Consider the following 16,765-nt stretch of genomic DNA (forward strand, 5'->3'; position numbering starts at 1 on the left):
AAATACTTCTAAAAGTGTATCATCTGCAAACTTTGAAACACAGCAAAGACATGGTTTCCTATCTATGGCTATTCACAACATCTAAAGGCCTAACTTTTATGTATTATCATGGCTACTACTGCCATCAGTAATAATAAATTGTATTAAGGTTCAGCTGTCTTCCAGTCAGAAATACAGAAAAATGAAGTGACAAACTCAAAACACTTAATATACTCAAAAGAGTAACAAAATCCAAATATGCATACAACACGTTAATTTTCTCTTTTTAAAATTGAAAACTCTCTGCTATAATGTCACAATAATATTATTATAGAATTTAAAGAAAATCAGAATTTAAAGCTGTATTTAGTACCTGCACAATATCACAGAGGCAGGTGAGTCCTATCAGCTTCCATTAAGGCATTGCTTCTCAAAATACACCTTGTCTTAAAGTCACTAGGCATCACTAAAAACCATTTTTCTTTTGCAGCGCTACAAAGGAACATGCATTTCAATACACAGCATTCTCCCCAGCTCCAAGTTTTAAAGCAACTGTTTTCTTTTTGAGACTGAACAATTAATGACTTTGTACATTTGCGATAATCTGATATTCCTTAAGAAATGAGTGTAGCCATACATATAATGTAATACATGAACAAATAATCAGAGTGCACAAAGACAGGTGCTTCAACTCCTGGCAGCAAACCTAGCAGTTGTTAAGGCACTGCAGAGGAGAACAAAGTAGGTCCTCAAGGAATACAGCCAAAAAGCAGACACTGCCTTTAGATAAGCCATCGACAGTTCCTCTGAAGAAGAAAAAGATGGATGACCACCAGGATTATGAAGTTCTTGCGTACACCCAAATGCAATACCTCTTTCAACTGACAAGGCTGAGCTGATCATGTGGAATGTGAGTGAACTCTTAAAAGAGTTTACTAAGTCTTTCTCCCCACAAAAAAGGGTTTCTGACAGGTAGGAAAGGGTTGAAAAAGCTACTAGGAAACAGGATATTACATATTTGAACAGACATAACTTAGTAGTTCTTCTAATTTTACTAACAGCTCAACTACTATGTATTGTTTAATGATGCAGGGTTGGTATGCTTTTGACTTGCATTTTGTGTCATGGCATTTGCAGTATAGCAATTGGTCAAAACAAAGCTTATGCAAACAAAACTGTTTGAACTCGTAGCATTACAACTGCTTGTGACTGTTTCACACTACAGCTCTTTGGGTTTTTTGTTTGGTGCTTTTAAAAAACATCGAAATAAGCAATGGATGGTTGCCCAAGTCCTTACCTCCTCTGCGGACTACGGTTCTGAGAGAACTCTGAATCACTGTCCTTTGACGTTGGAGAGCCCTTATATGTGTAAAAAACATCCTCTGTTTCAGTAATATAACTAATCTCATTCGTAAGGTTATCTACAGATGAGTGCCGTGGTTTGCGGATTTCATGACGTAGTCTAGGACTCCGCCTTAAAAACACAGAATACACAAAGACACAGAAAACACAAAGGGGAAGATTAGAATATTTCATGAAACTTTATAAAAGAAAAACTTCTACCCTATTGCAGTTATGATCTGAATCTTCATACCAGGCCTATAAGTCTCACTTCAAAATAATCAATTTTTAAGCATTCTGTAAGGTGTACGAGGCAATCATACACTGCTAGGTTCAGTACACTGAACTGATTTGTGTTTCTCCCCCTGAAAATGCAACTTATATTATCATGTTTTAATCATCGGATGATTCGGGTTGGAAAGGACTAATGGAGGTCACCTAGTCCAATCTTCTGCTCAAAGCAGGGTCACTAAGGCCAGAGTAGGCTGCTTAAGACTTTATTCACTCATATCTCAAAAAATCTGAAGGATGGCGACCACAAAGCTTCCCCAGGCAATGACTGTCCATGTGGTGAAGCAGTTTTTCCATTATATCATGACAAAACCTCTTTTGTTTCAACATATACTTGTTGCCCCATCTGCCACTATGCAATAGTGAAAAACCCAGCCTAATCCTGTAGCTGGCCTCCTCCTAAGTAATTCTGGGCTGTCATTAGGCATCTGGGCAACCCCTGCTTCTCCAGGTTGAACATGTGCCACTACATCGGCCTCTTCTCTCACAGGGTAGGTGCTCCAACCTCCTGACTACCTTGGGGCTGGTGGTCTTTGCTGAGCTTGCTCCAGTTAGTGTCTGTTTTATATTTGCAGACACAAAGGGCTGCAGCATTCTAATGAAATCTGGAGAATGGTGGGCCAAAAGAGCATCACTTCCACTGACCTACTACCTAGAACTCTGTCAATTCTGCCAAGTTGGACTTGTTTGCTGTCAGGGCATACCAGATGGCTCATGTACCACTTCTGCCTATAAAAATTACCAGGCTGTTTTCCAGAAAGCTGCACTGTAGACAATACTGTTACACTGGGTTCTTATTTCCCAGGACACTATTTTTGTCTCTGTTGATTTTCACACATTTCCTAGTGGCCCATTTCTCCAGATTATCGAGATCACTTTGAAGAGCAGTCCTGACCCCAGGCTTATTGACTCACCTCCCAGCTTGGTGCCACCTGCAAACTTATGATCAACCATACCATTGCCTCCTCTGGGTCATAAAGAGGTTAAGCAGGACAGGTCTCAAGAGCAACCCCTGCAGTCATCTACCTTTTTTTGTTGTCCAGGTAGAGTGTGACCCATTAACAACTCCCCTCTTAGTCCAGTCATTCAACCATTTGAACATTTTTTTTTTAAACCATCTTCTTGTCCACCCATCCAGAAACATAATGTCTTAACTCGGGTAAAAGATTTTGGCAGAAAGCATGAAAGCCTTGCTAAAGTTGAGGTGACACCCAAGCTTCTGTTGTCATATATATTCTCAGAATAAAAATGTTTAAATATATCTGTACACACTACATAATTATCCTGCTAGAGTACATACAATTAGAAATGGTAGAAGGCTAGAAGGTGTGGAAAAGGCTGAAAATGGATTTACCAATTGGGGGTAACAGGAGGTGATCGAGAAGGAAGGCTTTTGGTCTCTAGGTGCTCAACTGATAAGGATCGTCTCATAGATGGGTTCCAAACCATCCCACCTATCACTTTTCTGCAGTACTGGTTGTTTACTGACCTGAAAAGATATAAAACAGCTATACGTGAGTTATTTTGCACAGAAAACTTAGATGTGCTTATGAAAGTCCATTTCATAATTTAAAGCATCCCCCTGTGCTTACCCCTCCTTACTTATGCATTTACATTCTCACACAGAGATATTTGCTGTCCCTCATCTATGACAATAAAAGTGATTGTTAATCCCTGCTCCATTGCTTATCATAAGCCTGGATAAAAATAACTTTATCTGAGAATTATTTTTAACCCAATCGTGTTTAAGAAGACAGAGGGGAAAACAGGAAATTCAGTATGTCTTACTGGTACTGAACTGAGTGCCTGACAAAAGAAGTTCAAATACAGGTAATATGTTCTGAAGCTTCCCTGTTAATACTCACAAAGGGGTAACAACTCCGCAAGAGCTTCACTGAGCACAGGACAACTTTACCCATCCACCTGCTGGCTCATTAAGAGCTAAACCAGACAAGACTCTATTGTGAAAGGAAGCCACATTGGAGTGATGTATTCTTTGTACAGATAAACCATTAAAAAAATCTGACATGAAAATAAGATCTCCAGGTCTGGACTGCTTCTTTTGACAAGAAGAAGAAAGATTTGAGAAGAAAAGGGCTGCAACAGGAAAAGCACCACAGCTAGGAAAGCAGTAAAAGTATCTTAATAGTGAAAATACACAGCATAAAGAAAATCTTGAAGTAGACTGAAATTGAGGTAAACTAACTCTTATGCATCATTTTATACAGCATTCCACGAGTCAAGCTGAGAGATAAGCTGCTCACCTTTAAGTTTACTGGCCTAGGATTTCTCATAGAAGAAACAATTTATTAGCTACAGAGAAAACACCTTCGGCCTATTAAGCTCTGAATTGTACATAATGGGCAGTTAGGCTAGCAGGTTATGTAAGGATCTTACTACAGAGCTGAAAAGCCTCAATTTTACATAGCATTGAAAAAGAATAAAGTTTAATAAAATAAAATTTTATTTTATTAAAAATAAATAAAATAAAATTGTTACTAAAGCTGTGGGTATTATGCTAAAATCAAACCTTAAGTACATGCTTTGCATTGTACTTTTTGCTAATAAAAGAAAAAGCAGACCATTTTTTTTTTCATATATACTGAAGTATTTTGCATATGTTGTTCATGATTTTAAGGGAAATCAATTCCCTCATTTTCTAAATGTACTTTAGAAGCTTCTCCATGTATATAGAAAACAGAGGAAAAACTTGGTATGAAGCATCTACATACTACAATCAGCTACCCATGTATGTTTCCATGCTTAGTAAACAAAGCTCATCAGCTCAGGAAAAGCTTTTGGCTATACTAACTATTTTATTTTTCTAACACTTTTGAATACAATGACAAGGTACCAGCTACTCATCTTCTTCAGAAACAGACGTCTTTCAAAGAACCCTTAGATAGCGGGAGCAGAGAGAAAGACTGGGAAAAGATGATGCATTATGAAAAATGCACTGTGAAGAACTCCATATTAATAAGCTTTTCATTTTTACAAGTGGCTGTTGAGGCATTTTCCAACACAGACAACTTGAAATGCAACATAACTTGTGTGATGGAAGCCAGAACCCTAAGCCCTTATTCTAATATTAAACCCCTAATCCTGACCACAAAATCACTTATAGGGTAAGTCTCTAGATATTTCAGTTAAGGCACAAAAGTTAAATAATCTCTTGAATTCAAGTAGATGCCCTTCAAATGCCAAAGATCAGCATATTTCTCAGCAAACATTCTGGGAGGCTGCCAAAGCCTTTCTGGAACGGACTGTACTATCTGTAAATGATGCTTCCTTTCTCCTATCTATTACTGAAGCTATCCTTGGTGAAAAATACAGATACATTTTTTAGCTTTTCAACAAGGAATGAGAATGCATCTAGGAGAGGTTATTCAGCGTTCAGGCCAGAATTTACCTCTCAGAATCTGGGAGATGTGATTCAGTCTGTTCCTTGAACAAGGCTTACAAGTGATTTATACAACTCAGCAGCTTAATTTAAATGGAATGCCTCTAGTACCTTAAGCTAAGAGAATCAAGAAAGGCACAGGTACCTGCAAATAAGAAATTGTACTCAAGTACTGCAACTATTTGAACTGATGCAATAAATGCCAGGCTATCTGCCTCAAATAAGTGTAGAGCATAGAACAAGAAAGCCACAAATTGCATAGGAAAACCTGTGATACTTAAGATGGTAAAACCTGAAAGTGGCAGCCTTTAAAGCTGATGGAAGCTGCATGAAATGAATTCTTGAATACAAGTCAGTCTTAAAATCTCCAGGACTGCACGCTGTGATCAGTGGAGCTTTTGTGTGCACATTTAGTTTTGTGGTTTGGTTTGTCTGTGTTTGTTTGATTTATACAATGCAAAAATTTCTTCCCTTTCATAAGGGAGAATGCAGAGTTACTTTTTTTAGTTGTGTAACTTCCACATGAGTTCAGAGCATCCTTGAAAAGGAACATGGAAAATCTTACAAAAATCTTGTTTATGATTCCACAATCATAAACAAGTCAGAAAGTAAAAATTTTCAATATGTGAAATCTGACCTCAGAAGTGACTTTTTCACAATTGTTCTTAAATCTTTTGAGAAAATAATTTGATGAGTTCATAGGAACTACTCAAAGCTTTTCAAAATTACTGTTGCTTCTTATGTAGTTAAGGAGTCTTTCATAGCAATGGTTGCTGAGTTACCTCTTCCTCATGTAGATCCCAAAATTCGTGCTTATTGCTAGTATAAACAAGGCCAAAGAGGTTACCCTAAGCTGATGGAAAGTATCTCTATAACTGATTCTCCTCCTGGAGATTCCTTAGAACTCTAAGTAAGCAATTCAGCAGAGACAATGTCTCAGAGCATTGAAATTACTTGAAAGGAATAAATTCTTAGTAATTCAAATCAACAAAGAGAACTGTCCTGTATGCTACAGACTAGTAAGATATTGTAAGAGCAGATTTGTCAAAATTAAAATGTTTGGTAAAAAAATGAAATGATACTAAACCAGTATCCTTTGGAACTCATACTGTTTTCTTTCTTAACATTACAAAGACTGTGGAATCAATGTGTGTATATATCTGTCCTATAGGAGGATCAGGATTTTCAATCTCTTTGCAAATTTGAAAGAAAGAAAGGACTCCATGCCCTGACAATCCAACAAACTTTGAGTCACCTCAACACCTCCACTACAGAGTTAATTCTAAAAATAAGGATTTTTAAAATATTAGAAAATTAGAATACTCTTTTGTACAACTAGGTTTTTTTTCCCATGTCCTAGAAACCAGATCATCTAGCTATGACTCCAGTAAAAATTATAACATTTTATCAGAATTCCTACATTGCCCTCAGGGGTTAATTGCTTTATTCACAAGCAATACCAGTGCACTTGGTATTAATTTCTGCAGTATCAAGAGACATCAGTGTGAAAAGCCAGAGAGCCACCAAAGTCTGAGGAGCCATTTGAAGCACGTTGATATCATTCAGAAGTTGAAGCTTATCCAAATAGAAGACGCCAAATCTCCAATCTGACAAATTGTATGTAAAGTTAAACTGTTAAGAGAACACGCTACAAAAAACTCACAAAAAGACACTACCCACGAAGTATTTTATAGCCAAAAAACCCAATAAAATACTTCTCCAAGAATCATGAGAAGAAGCAGATTTCTAGAGAGTCTACAGATCATCAAAGGGTCAAAGAACCCCCTCAGAATCTCACATCCAGAGAGGATAATGACACAAGACTTTCTTTTTCATTCACTATTAATATGAAATATTTTCTATATGTTTCATTACAGAATGTTTTTTGGGGGATGTAGGTAGATTGGGACGGGATGGATGAGACAATGAAGCCACAGGACATGACACCTTTGTAGCTGAATTGTTGATAAATGTAACAACAGAACAAATCAACATAACAGAAGAAATCAGAACAAATCAACATAACAGAAGAAATCACTGTGACTGATACTTATTAAAAAACATAAAAGCCTCTAAAATAAAGGAGCAGAGTAAAAAAAATCACACAGGATAGCCAAATAAGGGCTAACTGCAAAGAAATGGAGATGGACATTACAATGTCATGTGACTGGACAATAAACTGGCAGCTTAACTTTAATGACAATAGGGCTCAGTAACTGCATATGGGGAGGAATAATCCCAGCTTCATATAGGAAAATAACAGGCTCTAAAGAATTATTTCCTGGTAACTAAATCTTAAACAACACTAGTAAACTAGTGTTTCTAGTGCTTTGTAACGAGAAGAATCCAATGAGACAAATAAAGGATTAGAAGTGTCACAACAGGGCTATCCTGAATACCTGAATGGGAAAAAGTTTTTAATCTTTGTGTCAGTAATAAGTGGTTGGGGTGATACACTCCATAAACTGCCCTAACATATTAAACAGAATATGTATATTACACTAATGGCTAAACATTTCCAAACAAATCTGTTCTGCAAATTCTCTTACCGGATCATTAGCTACATGACATTTTTCCTTTCCAGTGTTTTTATACTTCAGACTGAAGCAACAAGTTGAAAAAATAGTAGTAAAATATATACCCAAACACCTTTTGAGGCAATTATAAGAAAAGTTCTAGTGTAAAGAGATCACATTGCAGAAAGTGAAACCATAACCATACAACTGGTCAAATGGTTCATCTATAGACTGAAACAAAGCTATGGACAGGACTGAACTCTGCCACTCCAACTTGAGCTACTACTGACACAAATCCTCCCATTCCCATCAAAGAGCAAAACATGCTTTCACACAATACTTACTTTGCTGGATTTCTAGAACCCAGAGTCCAATAATGTGATAATATCTTTTTCTCATGAGGTAGTGACTTCTTTGCCTGAAAAAATGTGTGATGCTCCACACAAGATTTCCAAAGATTTTTGCATGCTCTGTAATTTAACATGTTGAAGGCAACAATATGCTCTCTGGATTCATTCTGCAACAGAAGGGACCATGTTTCAACATATACAAGTAGATGAAACAGTAAACAAGATCATAAAAAAACAAGAATTATTTTAAGCTTAAACATGAAGAATACATTGTGGCAAACAAACAAACAAAAAAAACCCAGTATACAGTAGATTTTGAGCTGGAGATGGCCAAAATACCTCTATGACTACTTGAAATTACAAACTGCAAAATGTGCACTTTGCAAGTTCATGAAGTGCTAATAAAATATTTAAGTCCAGAGCAGTGAAGATTTTGTATATATGAGTATCATGTTATACTGATAAATATATTTTCAGGTTTCCAGTGAGATTTTGACCTCTTAAGACAAACAAAATTTAAAACATTCAATTAAGGGTGCAATGTCAAAAGAAAAAAAACCCTCATTCTTTGAATTCAAACTATTCATGTAAGGCTTCAATTCAATAATGTTCTTTCAAGTGCCATAATATGCAAAAAGGATATTCTTGATATTCTTTCAGAAGAAACTGAAGATGTTAACAGTGATCTTTCTTTGGGGAAAGAAAATACTTCTGATGGGACTGGAGCTGCTGCTACTGCTGTTGAAATCCACTCCTGCTTGGATGATAATGTGAGGCCACAATGAGGAGGTTCAGAAGGCAGCAGAATATAAAACTTGCGTGTCTCGATGCAAACTCTCACAAGTAACTTCAGTGCCAAAGTGCAAAACAATTGTGCCATCAACATTTATCCCAAGAGTTTTGTACAAGAGAAAGCTTTGGTTAGTTAATCTACGTATTGATGCAAAGAAAGTGGAATGAGAGCAAAGCAAAGAGTAGAAATAAAGGTAACACAAGACCTGAGACAATTGCCAGCATAGCTCAGCACTTCAGTGAAAAAACAAGTTTTCATCACTCATCTTTTCTAGCTCCTCTAAATTATGACTAATTTTGACATCTCAACATATAATTAGACAGGCAACCTTTTGCTTGTTCACAGCAACAATCCTGTTGGGAAGTACCTACAAACCATTTTGGCTGGTATAGTCAATCTGTTTTTCTTGTGGTTTTTTTTTATTCCTAGGCAGCCTATTACAATTGACACATATCTGAGACCAAGCCTGCTTTTTGCAAATCACTTCATGTCTAGTCCAGAGAATCTGTGGCTTTTAAGAAAAACAGTGAGACTCTCAAGAGAAAAAAAGATTTCCTCTTGATTTTACATAAGCACTGAAAAACATTTAACTGATTACAGTCTTTAAGGAATGTTTTCCCTATATCTATTAAAGCATTTAAAACATATTTTCTTTTCAAGATGTGGGTTTGTTATTTGAGTCTCTTACACATTGGAAACAATTTGCCAGTTACCACAATTGCTTCTAAGTAGTTACATAAAACAAAGCAGGAAAGCATAGCAAATCTTAACTCAGAATTTCTTGAAATACATGAAGCACACATCACAAAGGTTTAATGACAAATGCTATTTCTGACATACTCCCTGTCGGTTGAATACTACTTGAAGGATTTTACTCCTCCAGCAGACAAATAAAAGTAAGTGTATAGATATTTTTGTTGGCCTGAAGCACTGGCCTTTCAATTGCCACAAAAATTATTTTATCCAAACATCTCAATTATACTGAAAGGCTATAGTATAAAGATAAGGAACTGAGTATATCCAATAGTCTATTTTTAAATTTAGGTTTTATAGCAGCAATTAATTTTGCTTTTTACAAGTGTCCTTTTCTGTTATCACAGAACCTTCTTAGCAGCCTTTAAGTGGGCTGAAAGTTTCAACATGGATTTAAGCTAGGAAAAATATTTTGAGAAGTTTCATTAAAATTTATTCAATTTTTAGATTTACATCATCTTTTGTTAATAACAATCTGCCTCACTAACAGGTCACATTGCAACTTATGCTGTTCAATCTGTGTATTTTTTTAAAGGTTAGGAGAGCTCTAGTGGGATCCCAGGATATAATGCCCATCATACTTCTCAACTCAAGTTCTAAAAGAATGGCATTTTCATGATTATCAAGAAATGAGGGTTAGAGAAATTTGAGGTAAAGGGAACAATTCCACGTAACTAAAGTCTTTTGCTAGTTCAGCATATGGAAGAATTTCTGCTTCAGTTGTATGCCTACTCACTCCATTAACAGAAAATCTGAAAATATCTACAGCATTAAAGTGAAGATATATTTTAGTATGCAACAAATGAAATTGTTTTTAAACATTGGGTAAGCACATTGAAAATAAAATTTCATTTCTGAAAGGTACAAAATGTTGCCTTTAAACAGCATAGTTCCTATTCCTACCTTTAATCCTGCACCCTTCATTAAGCCTACATGTCATGAGCTTCTCTAGCATCAGACATTCACTGATTCATCAGTCTTGCTCCCCAGTCCTTATTTGGCTCTTCAGTAGAAAAAGAAATACTGCATACTCCTAATCAAGCAGCTGATCAACAGACCGGAGCAGGGGGAGGGTAAAAGAGAAGGTGAGTAGAAGGGAAAGAGTGAGATAAGGTAAGTTGTTTTTTTTCAGAAAAGGTGCATAAGGAAAGAAAAATGGAGTAAATGAAATAAGAAGAACAAATCAATGAAACATGGAACATCCCAGGGGACTGAAAATCCATTGCCTTTGGGAACTTCCTGTACATTTTTGAATCTACATACGACATATAAAATATAAAAGAGGTTCTATGGCACTCTCATCCTCTTTAGTCAAACCTTGCCTAAGAATATACAGTATCTTCTCTGTTTTCCCGACACTCTTTCATCTCTCTTACTTTCAGATTCATTTACCTATTTGCTTCTGTCTTTCCAAGCAAAAAACTGATCATTTTGAAGACTGGCACCAATGCAGTCATCTGCCCTCACACTACCCTCAAGCATCCCACTATTCTGGAGAAACCCTAGGACTCCACTCCCCTCTCTCCCTCTGCACGGCACCAGCAAGCTTTTCCAAGCAACACCACCAGAGCACTGCACACCTGATGCCCTAAATTTCAAACAAAGGGGGCTGACAAGGATGGATGTATCCACAGATTCAGTGGCACACCTGGTCTGCTTTTTCATATAAACTGAGGAGGAGTAAAAAGATCATGCAGCTGGCCTTCCTTTCCTAACAGTTTTGTAGCTCTTTAAGCACGACACTGCGTGCATTACTGTCATCTCTGGAGGTTATGAAACAAAGAACTATGATCACTTAAGAGAAGGTAAGCTAAAAGAATCAAGAGCCTTGAACTGTCATCATTTATCAAATGTTTAATTGAACAAATTAAGATTGCTGCTCTCTTCAAAAGTGACACAGGTCTCCAGAGACAAAAATTCTACATTTGACAGCAGTCAAGTCTTTATGTAATGAACACACATATTTTACATTAAGTCCACAGATAGTTCTATATTGACACTTTATTCTTCCATATTACAAAACCATTGTGAATACACTCATTTTCAGAGAATCATAAAATGGTTTGGGTGAAAGGGACTTAAAATCATTGAGTTCCAAGCCCTGTTGTACTAATCATTCTCAGAGAGTTCTGTTACTACATTTATTCTCATAGATCATTTGGAAGCTGCTATCTGAAAGTCTGCACTTATCTGCATATTTGAAATATTTAGATTTTAAAATTACTATTTATCAGTGAATTTTTAATCCTCAAACCCAGGAGAGAAGTTATTACTTGCAAGTGTTTACACTCAGAACTGAGTAGAATGATCTATCAACCACTCATTTCTTCGTGCAGTGTAATAAAAATGAACAGACTGCAAAATGTCTGCATATAGACAACATATTTAGAAACTTACAGCTAGTAAAAAAACTTTAAGATCCCCCTACAATGTGTAAGGACACACTCTGTGCATACTATCCGTGTGTGCAATCATTAGTGCTGTAACACCGTGTCTGGAAACTAACTCTTCTCAAACATGAGTCCTGAAATGTAACATGTACATACTTGCACACTCCTCAAATTTCAAAGAGCCCACCAAAATGGGAAAAAAGAAGGGCACACAGAAAAGAAAAAAGAAGAAAACATTTTCCTTTTGGGTAAAACTAAAAAGGCCTCCTTAGAAATCTGTGTTCAGCAAGACCTTCTAATCTATGTGTGTCAAGAGGTGGTCTTGTAACACAGTTTCTATAAATTTAAGAGCTTGTGTACTACCACAAAGAGCCTCCATGAACTTTAGATACAAGTTAACATTTACCTTTTCTTAAGCTTTGTCCTCAACTGAATTAAAATATTTATACGTCTGCTGATCACTAGTTTCTGAGAAGGTTTTTTTCACTGTCATATTAAATAATCGATGTTCTTTGTAAAAAATATCTTTTTTTTTTTTTTCATATTGTGGCAGCACAATAATAACCAGTAATCAAGATTTCCTTCCCCATTAAATAGACTAATATTTCAATTGTTCTGCAAAGAGCACAAAGCAACTAACAGAAGCCATCTCAACAGTTGAAAAATTTTATGTGTGCTTTATCAACTGTCTTCACATAATTTGCCAACTCCTAAAGCCCTCCATGTTACACAGAGCAGCTGGTGGGCTATTTCCCTTTTCAAACTCATGTTTTTCATCTGCAAAGCTCTCCTTTCCTCCAGGAACCTTGCTTTCTTCCTGAGCTCTGAGCCCCATAAGCTGAAGGGACCTCACAAACTCCCCCTAGTTGGGACAAGCAGTTTAGTAGATTCACTGCATTAAGGAACTCCACAGGGCAGGGAGAGCAACAAGGGGAAGGGCAGCAGATGCTGGTGAGAAAGGGGAAATATGCTATGTTAATAGATATTGGAGAAAGGATGGAGATATGCATTTCCCCGAAGTCTCCAAGGGAGAAGAAGCCTCTATGGGAAAGATAGGGTCTAACAGACTGAAAGTGGAGGGATGCAGTGTTGGAAAGGAAACAATAAAAGGGAAAAAGAGAGGGAATAAGCAGACCAGAACAGCAAGACCAAGTTAACAAAACAGAGTTTCAAAGGCACATTATCCCAACAGAGTCTTTTGATCAGCAGTTTGTAAGTTACATTCAATATAAAATATTGAATATGGTCACTAGAGCAAAACAATATTAGAGGACTACTTACATGTTTTTGCCGTTGTTGTATAAAAAACTTTTTCCTTTTGAAGGAAATTTTTAAAATGTTCACCCTAAAAGAGAGAAACATACCATGAAATACCGAGCAATGTTTAGAGTGATAAAACAATGAAAAATAATATTGTGTACAGTGAGCCTGAAAGATTAGAGCTGTAAAATATTCAATGAATAATATGCAGCCATCTCTTGTGTTGAGTGGCAAATAGATGTCCTCGTTTAATCTTTAAATAGTTCACAGCAGTTCTCTCCCACCAAATCTATTCTTGCAGCAAAAAACTCGATGACATCTTCTACACTAAGCTGCACAAATGTTAAATGTGTCAACTTTTGTATAACTTTAGAGTCATATGACAACTGTGACTAAAGGAACAAAATTTAAGACCCTAATGACATGACAAGGTTGGTCTTACAACAACTGAAACTTTGCAGAGGCTTTGCAGAATTGGTTTCATAACGTGAAAGATATCATGTATTTGTCTTAATCAGTAACCAAAATCTCTAGATAAAATCATCATTTTAGAAGGATGAAAACTGCAGGAATGAGTGTTAATATATTTTTGACTTCATTAACATTGCTATATAATTTATGTGGTAATTTTAGAACTGAACACATCTTTTTAAATATACACAGTGTGAGTACATATTTTCTAAGGTAACGATTACAACTGGAGTTGGTGCTCAAGCAATTTTCATTTTAATTATACACTTATCAGTTTTGCTAAATTAAACAAACTTCTACCCACCTGCACACCTTCCCACAGGAAAACAAGATTTGTCTAAAATACCTAAATTTTCTCTGCAATAGTTCTACTTCAGTAACTGAAAACCTGCATTCTTGGACAAAGAAATCTCTAATCTACTGTCAGCTGGAATCTTACGGAGGCCTTAAGGAAACCTATTTAAGGCCTAAACAAGTAATATTTGCCTGAAAAAAAATAATGAAAGAGTTTTGTAAGTTTACAGCTAAAAGTCTCATAATATTTTCGAGAATGGATGCTTTACAGGATGTTAGACATCAGGTATGAACTTTGTTGAAAGTCCTCTCAGTTTGGCACAGTTTCTGCATTACTCTCATCAAGTGGGATGGCATAAAAACTCATTCCCAACTGCTCACGGGAGAGGCACTTGAGTTATAGAGCAACATCCTTCACAGAGGATAAATTTATTTAACTGGCAAATTTATTCTCTCTTCACAGGAGAATAAATTTGCCAGTTACTAACAAGAATATTAATGGAATTATCTATCCCTCTTGCTGCACAAGAGGTGGAAAACAATGCCATTTTCAGAAAATGCTTTTCTCCATCAATTACAGAACCAGAAAGAAACAGGTATTTCAACACTATTCTTCAACAAGACAAACTGATGTGAAAATCAATGGAAAATTGAAATCATATCCACCTCTCCTGTTAGGCCAACTCTTAAAATACTTGTGTCATTTGATTTGCTACCTCAAACATCAGTGATCTGCGTTGCTCATCTAAAAGCTCTTGATTCTGAACTACCTGACAAGTCAGAAATTTTCAGTTGTATTTCCTGAGCTGCAGTTCATCGTATATTAATTCTTTGTTGATTCTAGCGCTACTCTGGCTGAACTAGTACCACTCAAGTTCTGTGCTTCTGGTTCTTTCTTACCACATTTCTTGACTTAGACTAAACTTCAACAAACAAGTTGTTGGAATTACTCCATAGTTGCAATCATGGTCTCGTCTTACCCCAACATGGAGCCAGCTGAAATGAAGGACACAGAAAACTAACCTGGCAGACTAAGTGAAAAACCCACCACCCAACAACAAAAAGGTAGCCAGCATCCTAATGTACCAAAACTCCCTCAATCACTCTCCACTACCTCCTGCTTCTTCTTGAAAAATCCCGAAGCAAGCAAACAAAAAACTACCAAAACTCCATCAAAACCAAAACAAGCCCCATGATTTAGTGCATGACCATATAATCACTTCAAACCAAATCAGGGCATTAAGTCTCTTTATTTTGACCTTCTCCTAAATAGAATACCCCTCTCAATTCCATTCATTCTTCTTAAAGTACAACTAAACCTACTTATTTCAGGCATGAAGAACACTTGCTACTCTGACATTTTCATTTAACAATAACTAAAAATCATTTGCAATGTTATGCCCACAAACTGACTGAATGTACACACCTAGAAAAATCTAGAAAAAAAGTCTAGGAGATTACGGTGTCAAAGCACTTAGACAAGTTCTTGAAGATGCCATACTCAAAAATTATATTAATAGAATGCATTTACTGTTATTATAACTGGTGGCTCAGCAGCCCTTCTCTCTCACCAATAATCTGTTCAGTGACTATGCAACATTCACAAATCATTAAATTTCATGGTTTACTTAAAAAGCACTCACTAGTTGTAGCATATTAAGAATGATGGATCTTTTGGGTCCCATCTTCCAATCATTCACAAGCATCAAAATAGATTTGTCACTCTGTGGGCCACAGAATCGCTAATTTTTTATTAAACTGGCAGTCCTGTCCTAGAACTTAGTACTAACAGCTGGTACTTGTGACTTGAAGCAAAGAGAAAATTTCTTTACCTGTAAATCCTATACTTTGCCACTGAAAAAAGATTCTGTCCAATTTGCTATGCAAGATACTTGTTTTCCAAGTTTTAACTAGCAATGTATTATGCAATCCTCAAGCAGTTTCTCTGAAATTTTCAAAGCAGTGAAACAGCATACACAAAATAGCATTTACTACCTAACTTTAGTTGCTGCTGATATAGAGTATTTGTATGTTTTTGCCATAATTATTTACTTGGAAAATTTGGAAATTACCACATAACTGTTAAGCACCTTTGAGAATAACTCTGCAGAGTGAACAAAACACTGCATTAAATCCAAAGCTATTTTTTAAACCTATCTTGACTTGCATTGTCGCTGACTGATCAGTCAGCTCTTTACGTAGGTTGCTTTGATTGAAAAGCATCTTTTTGCCAAGGCAGAGCTCTCTCACTGCCTCTATTCCTGAAAACTTTTGGTCCCCTTTGACTACTACCATATGGCATAGCTGTATTGTTGTCATCCACTGCAGAGTATTTTACTTAAAATTTTGGAAAGAGTTCTTCGATGGTGTTTGCTGCCACCTTGAGTTCTAACTCGTTAATGGTGAAGTTTGCACAGTCCATAGGAAAAATCACTTGATACAATTGGTGTTACATAAAGAGCCTAAAAAAATGCCACTTCAGGCATTGCAGAAATATATCCTGCTTTGAGATCTAAAATGAAATTGAGAATCTATACTACAAACACATCCCAAGCAACTCCACTCTGGTGATTTTCAATGTTTGCTTGTTTTGGTGGGATCAGGGAATGGACACCATTCCTGCACAAAGAATTATGATTAACTCATGCAAGATGCCAGGAATAAAATATCAAAAGTTAGCCCCTGTGAAGGGAGCTTTTGCTTTCAAGATGAAATTAAATTTTTAGAGAGAGGCAGAGAGAAAGCAAGAAAGTAGGAAAGCTTGGAACAACTGCATGAGCTGGCAGATGAAAATATTACTGCCTAAATCTCATATTTTAGAGTGGGAATTATTTGAACTGAAAAATCTGTGGGTTTTACTTCCCTCATTTTTTTTCTGTAAATGAGAACAGGTTTTTGTGAAAAATGTTTTAGCATCTGTGTTTTAT

At 36.4% G+C, this 16,765-nt stretch overlaps 1 protein-coding gene across 4 annotated transcripts in view; it reads right to left on the reverse strand.

Annotated features, from left to right (window-relative positions):
- Positions 1–16,765, reverse strand: part of PTPN3 (protein tyrosine phosphatase non-receptor type 3) — a 158,404-nt gene that overhangs the window by 39,444 nt on the left and 102,195 nt on the right. For all 4 annotated transcript variants that reach the window (XM_059479242.1, XM_059479258.1, XM_059479251.1 and 1 more), the window contains exons 11-14: positions 13,095–13,158; positions 7,872–8,044; positions 2,966–3,100; positions 1,277–1,453 (exon numbers count right to left, since the gene is read on the reverse strand). In XM_059479242.1, coding sequence (XP_059335225.1) covers positions 1,277–1,453; positions 2,966–3,100; positions 7,872–8,044; positions 13,095–13,158 — 549 coding nt within the window. The remainder of the gene's footprint in view (positions 1–1,276; positions 1,454–2,965; positions 3,101–7,871; positions 8,045–13,094; positions 13,159–16,765) is intronic.

Source organism: Ammospiza nelsoni, chromosome 1, assembly GCF_027579445.1.
Source record: "Ammospiza nelsoni isolate bAmmNel1 chromosome 1, bAmmNel1.pri, whole genome shotgun sequence".
In the NCBI taxonomy this organism is placed as follows: domain Eukaryota; kingdom Metazoa; phylum Chordata; class Aves; order Passeriformes; family Passerellidae; genus Ammospiza; species Ammospiza nelsoni.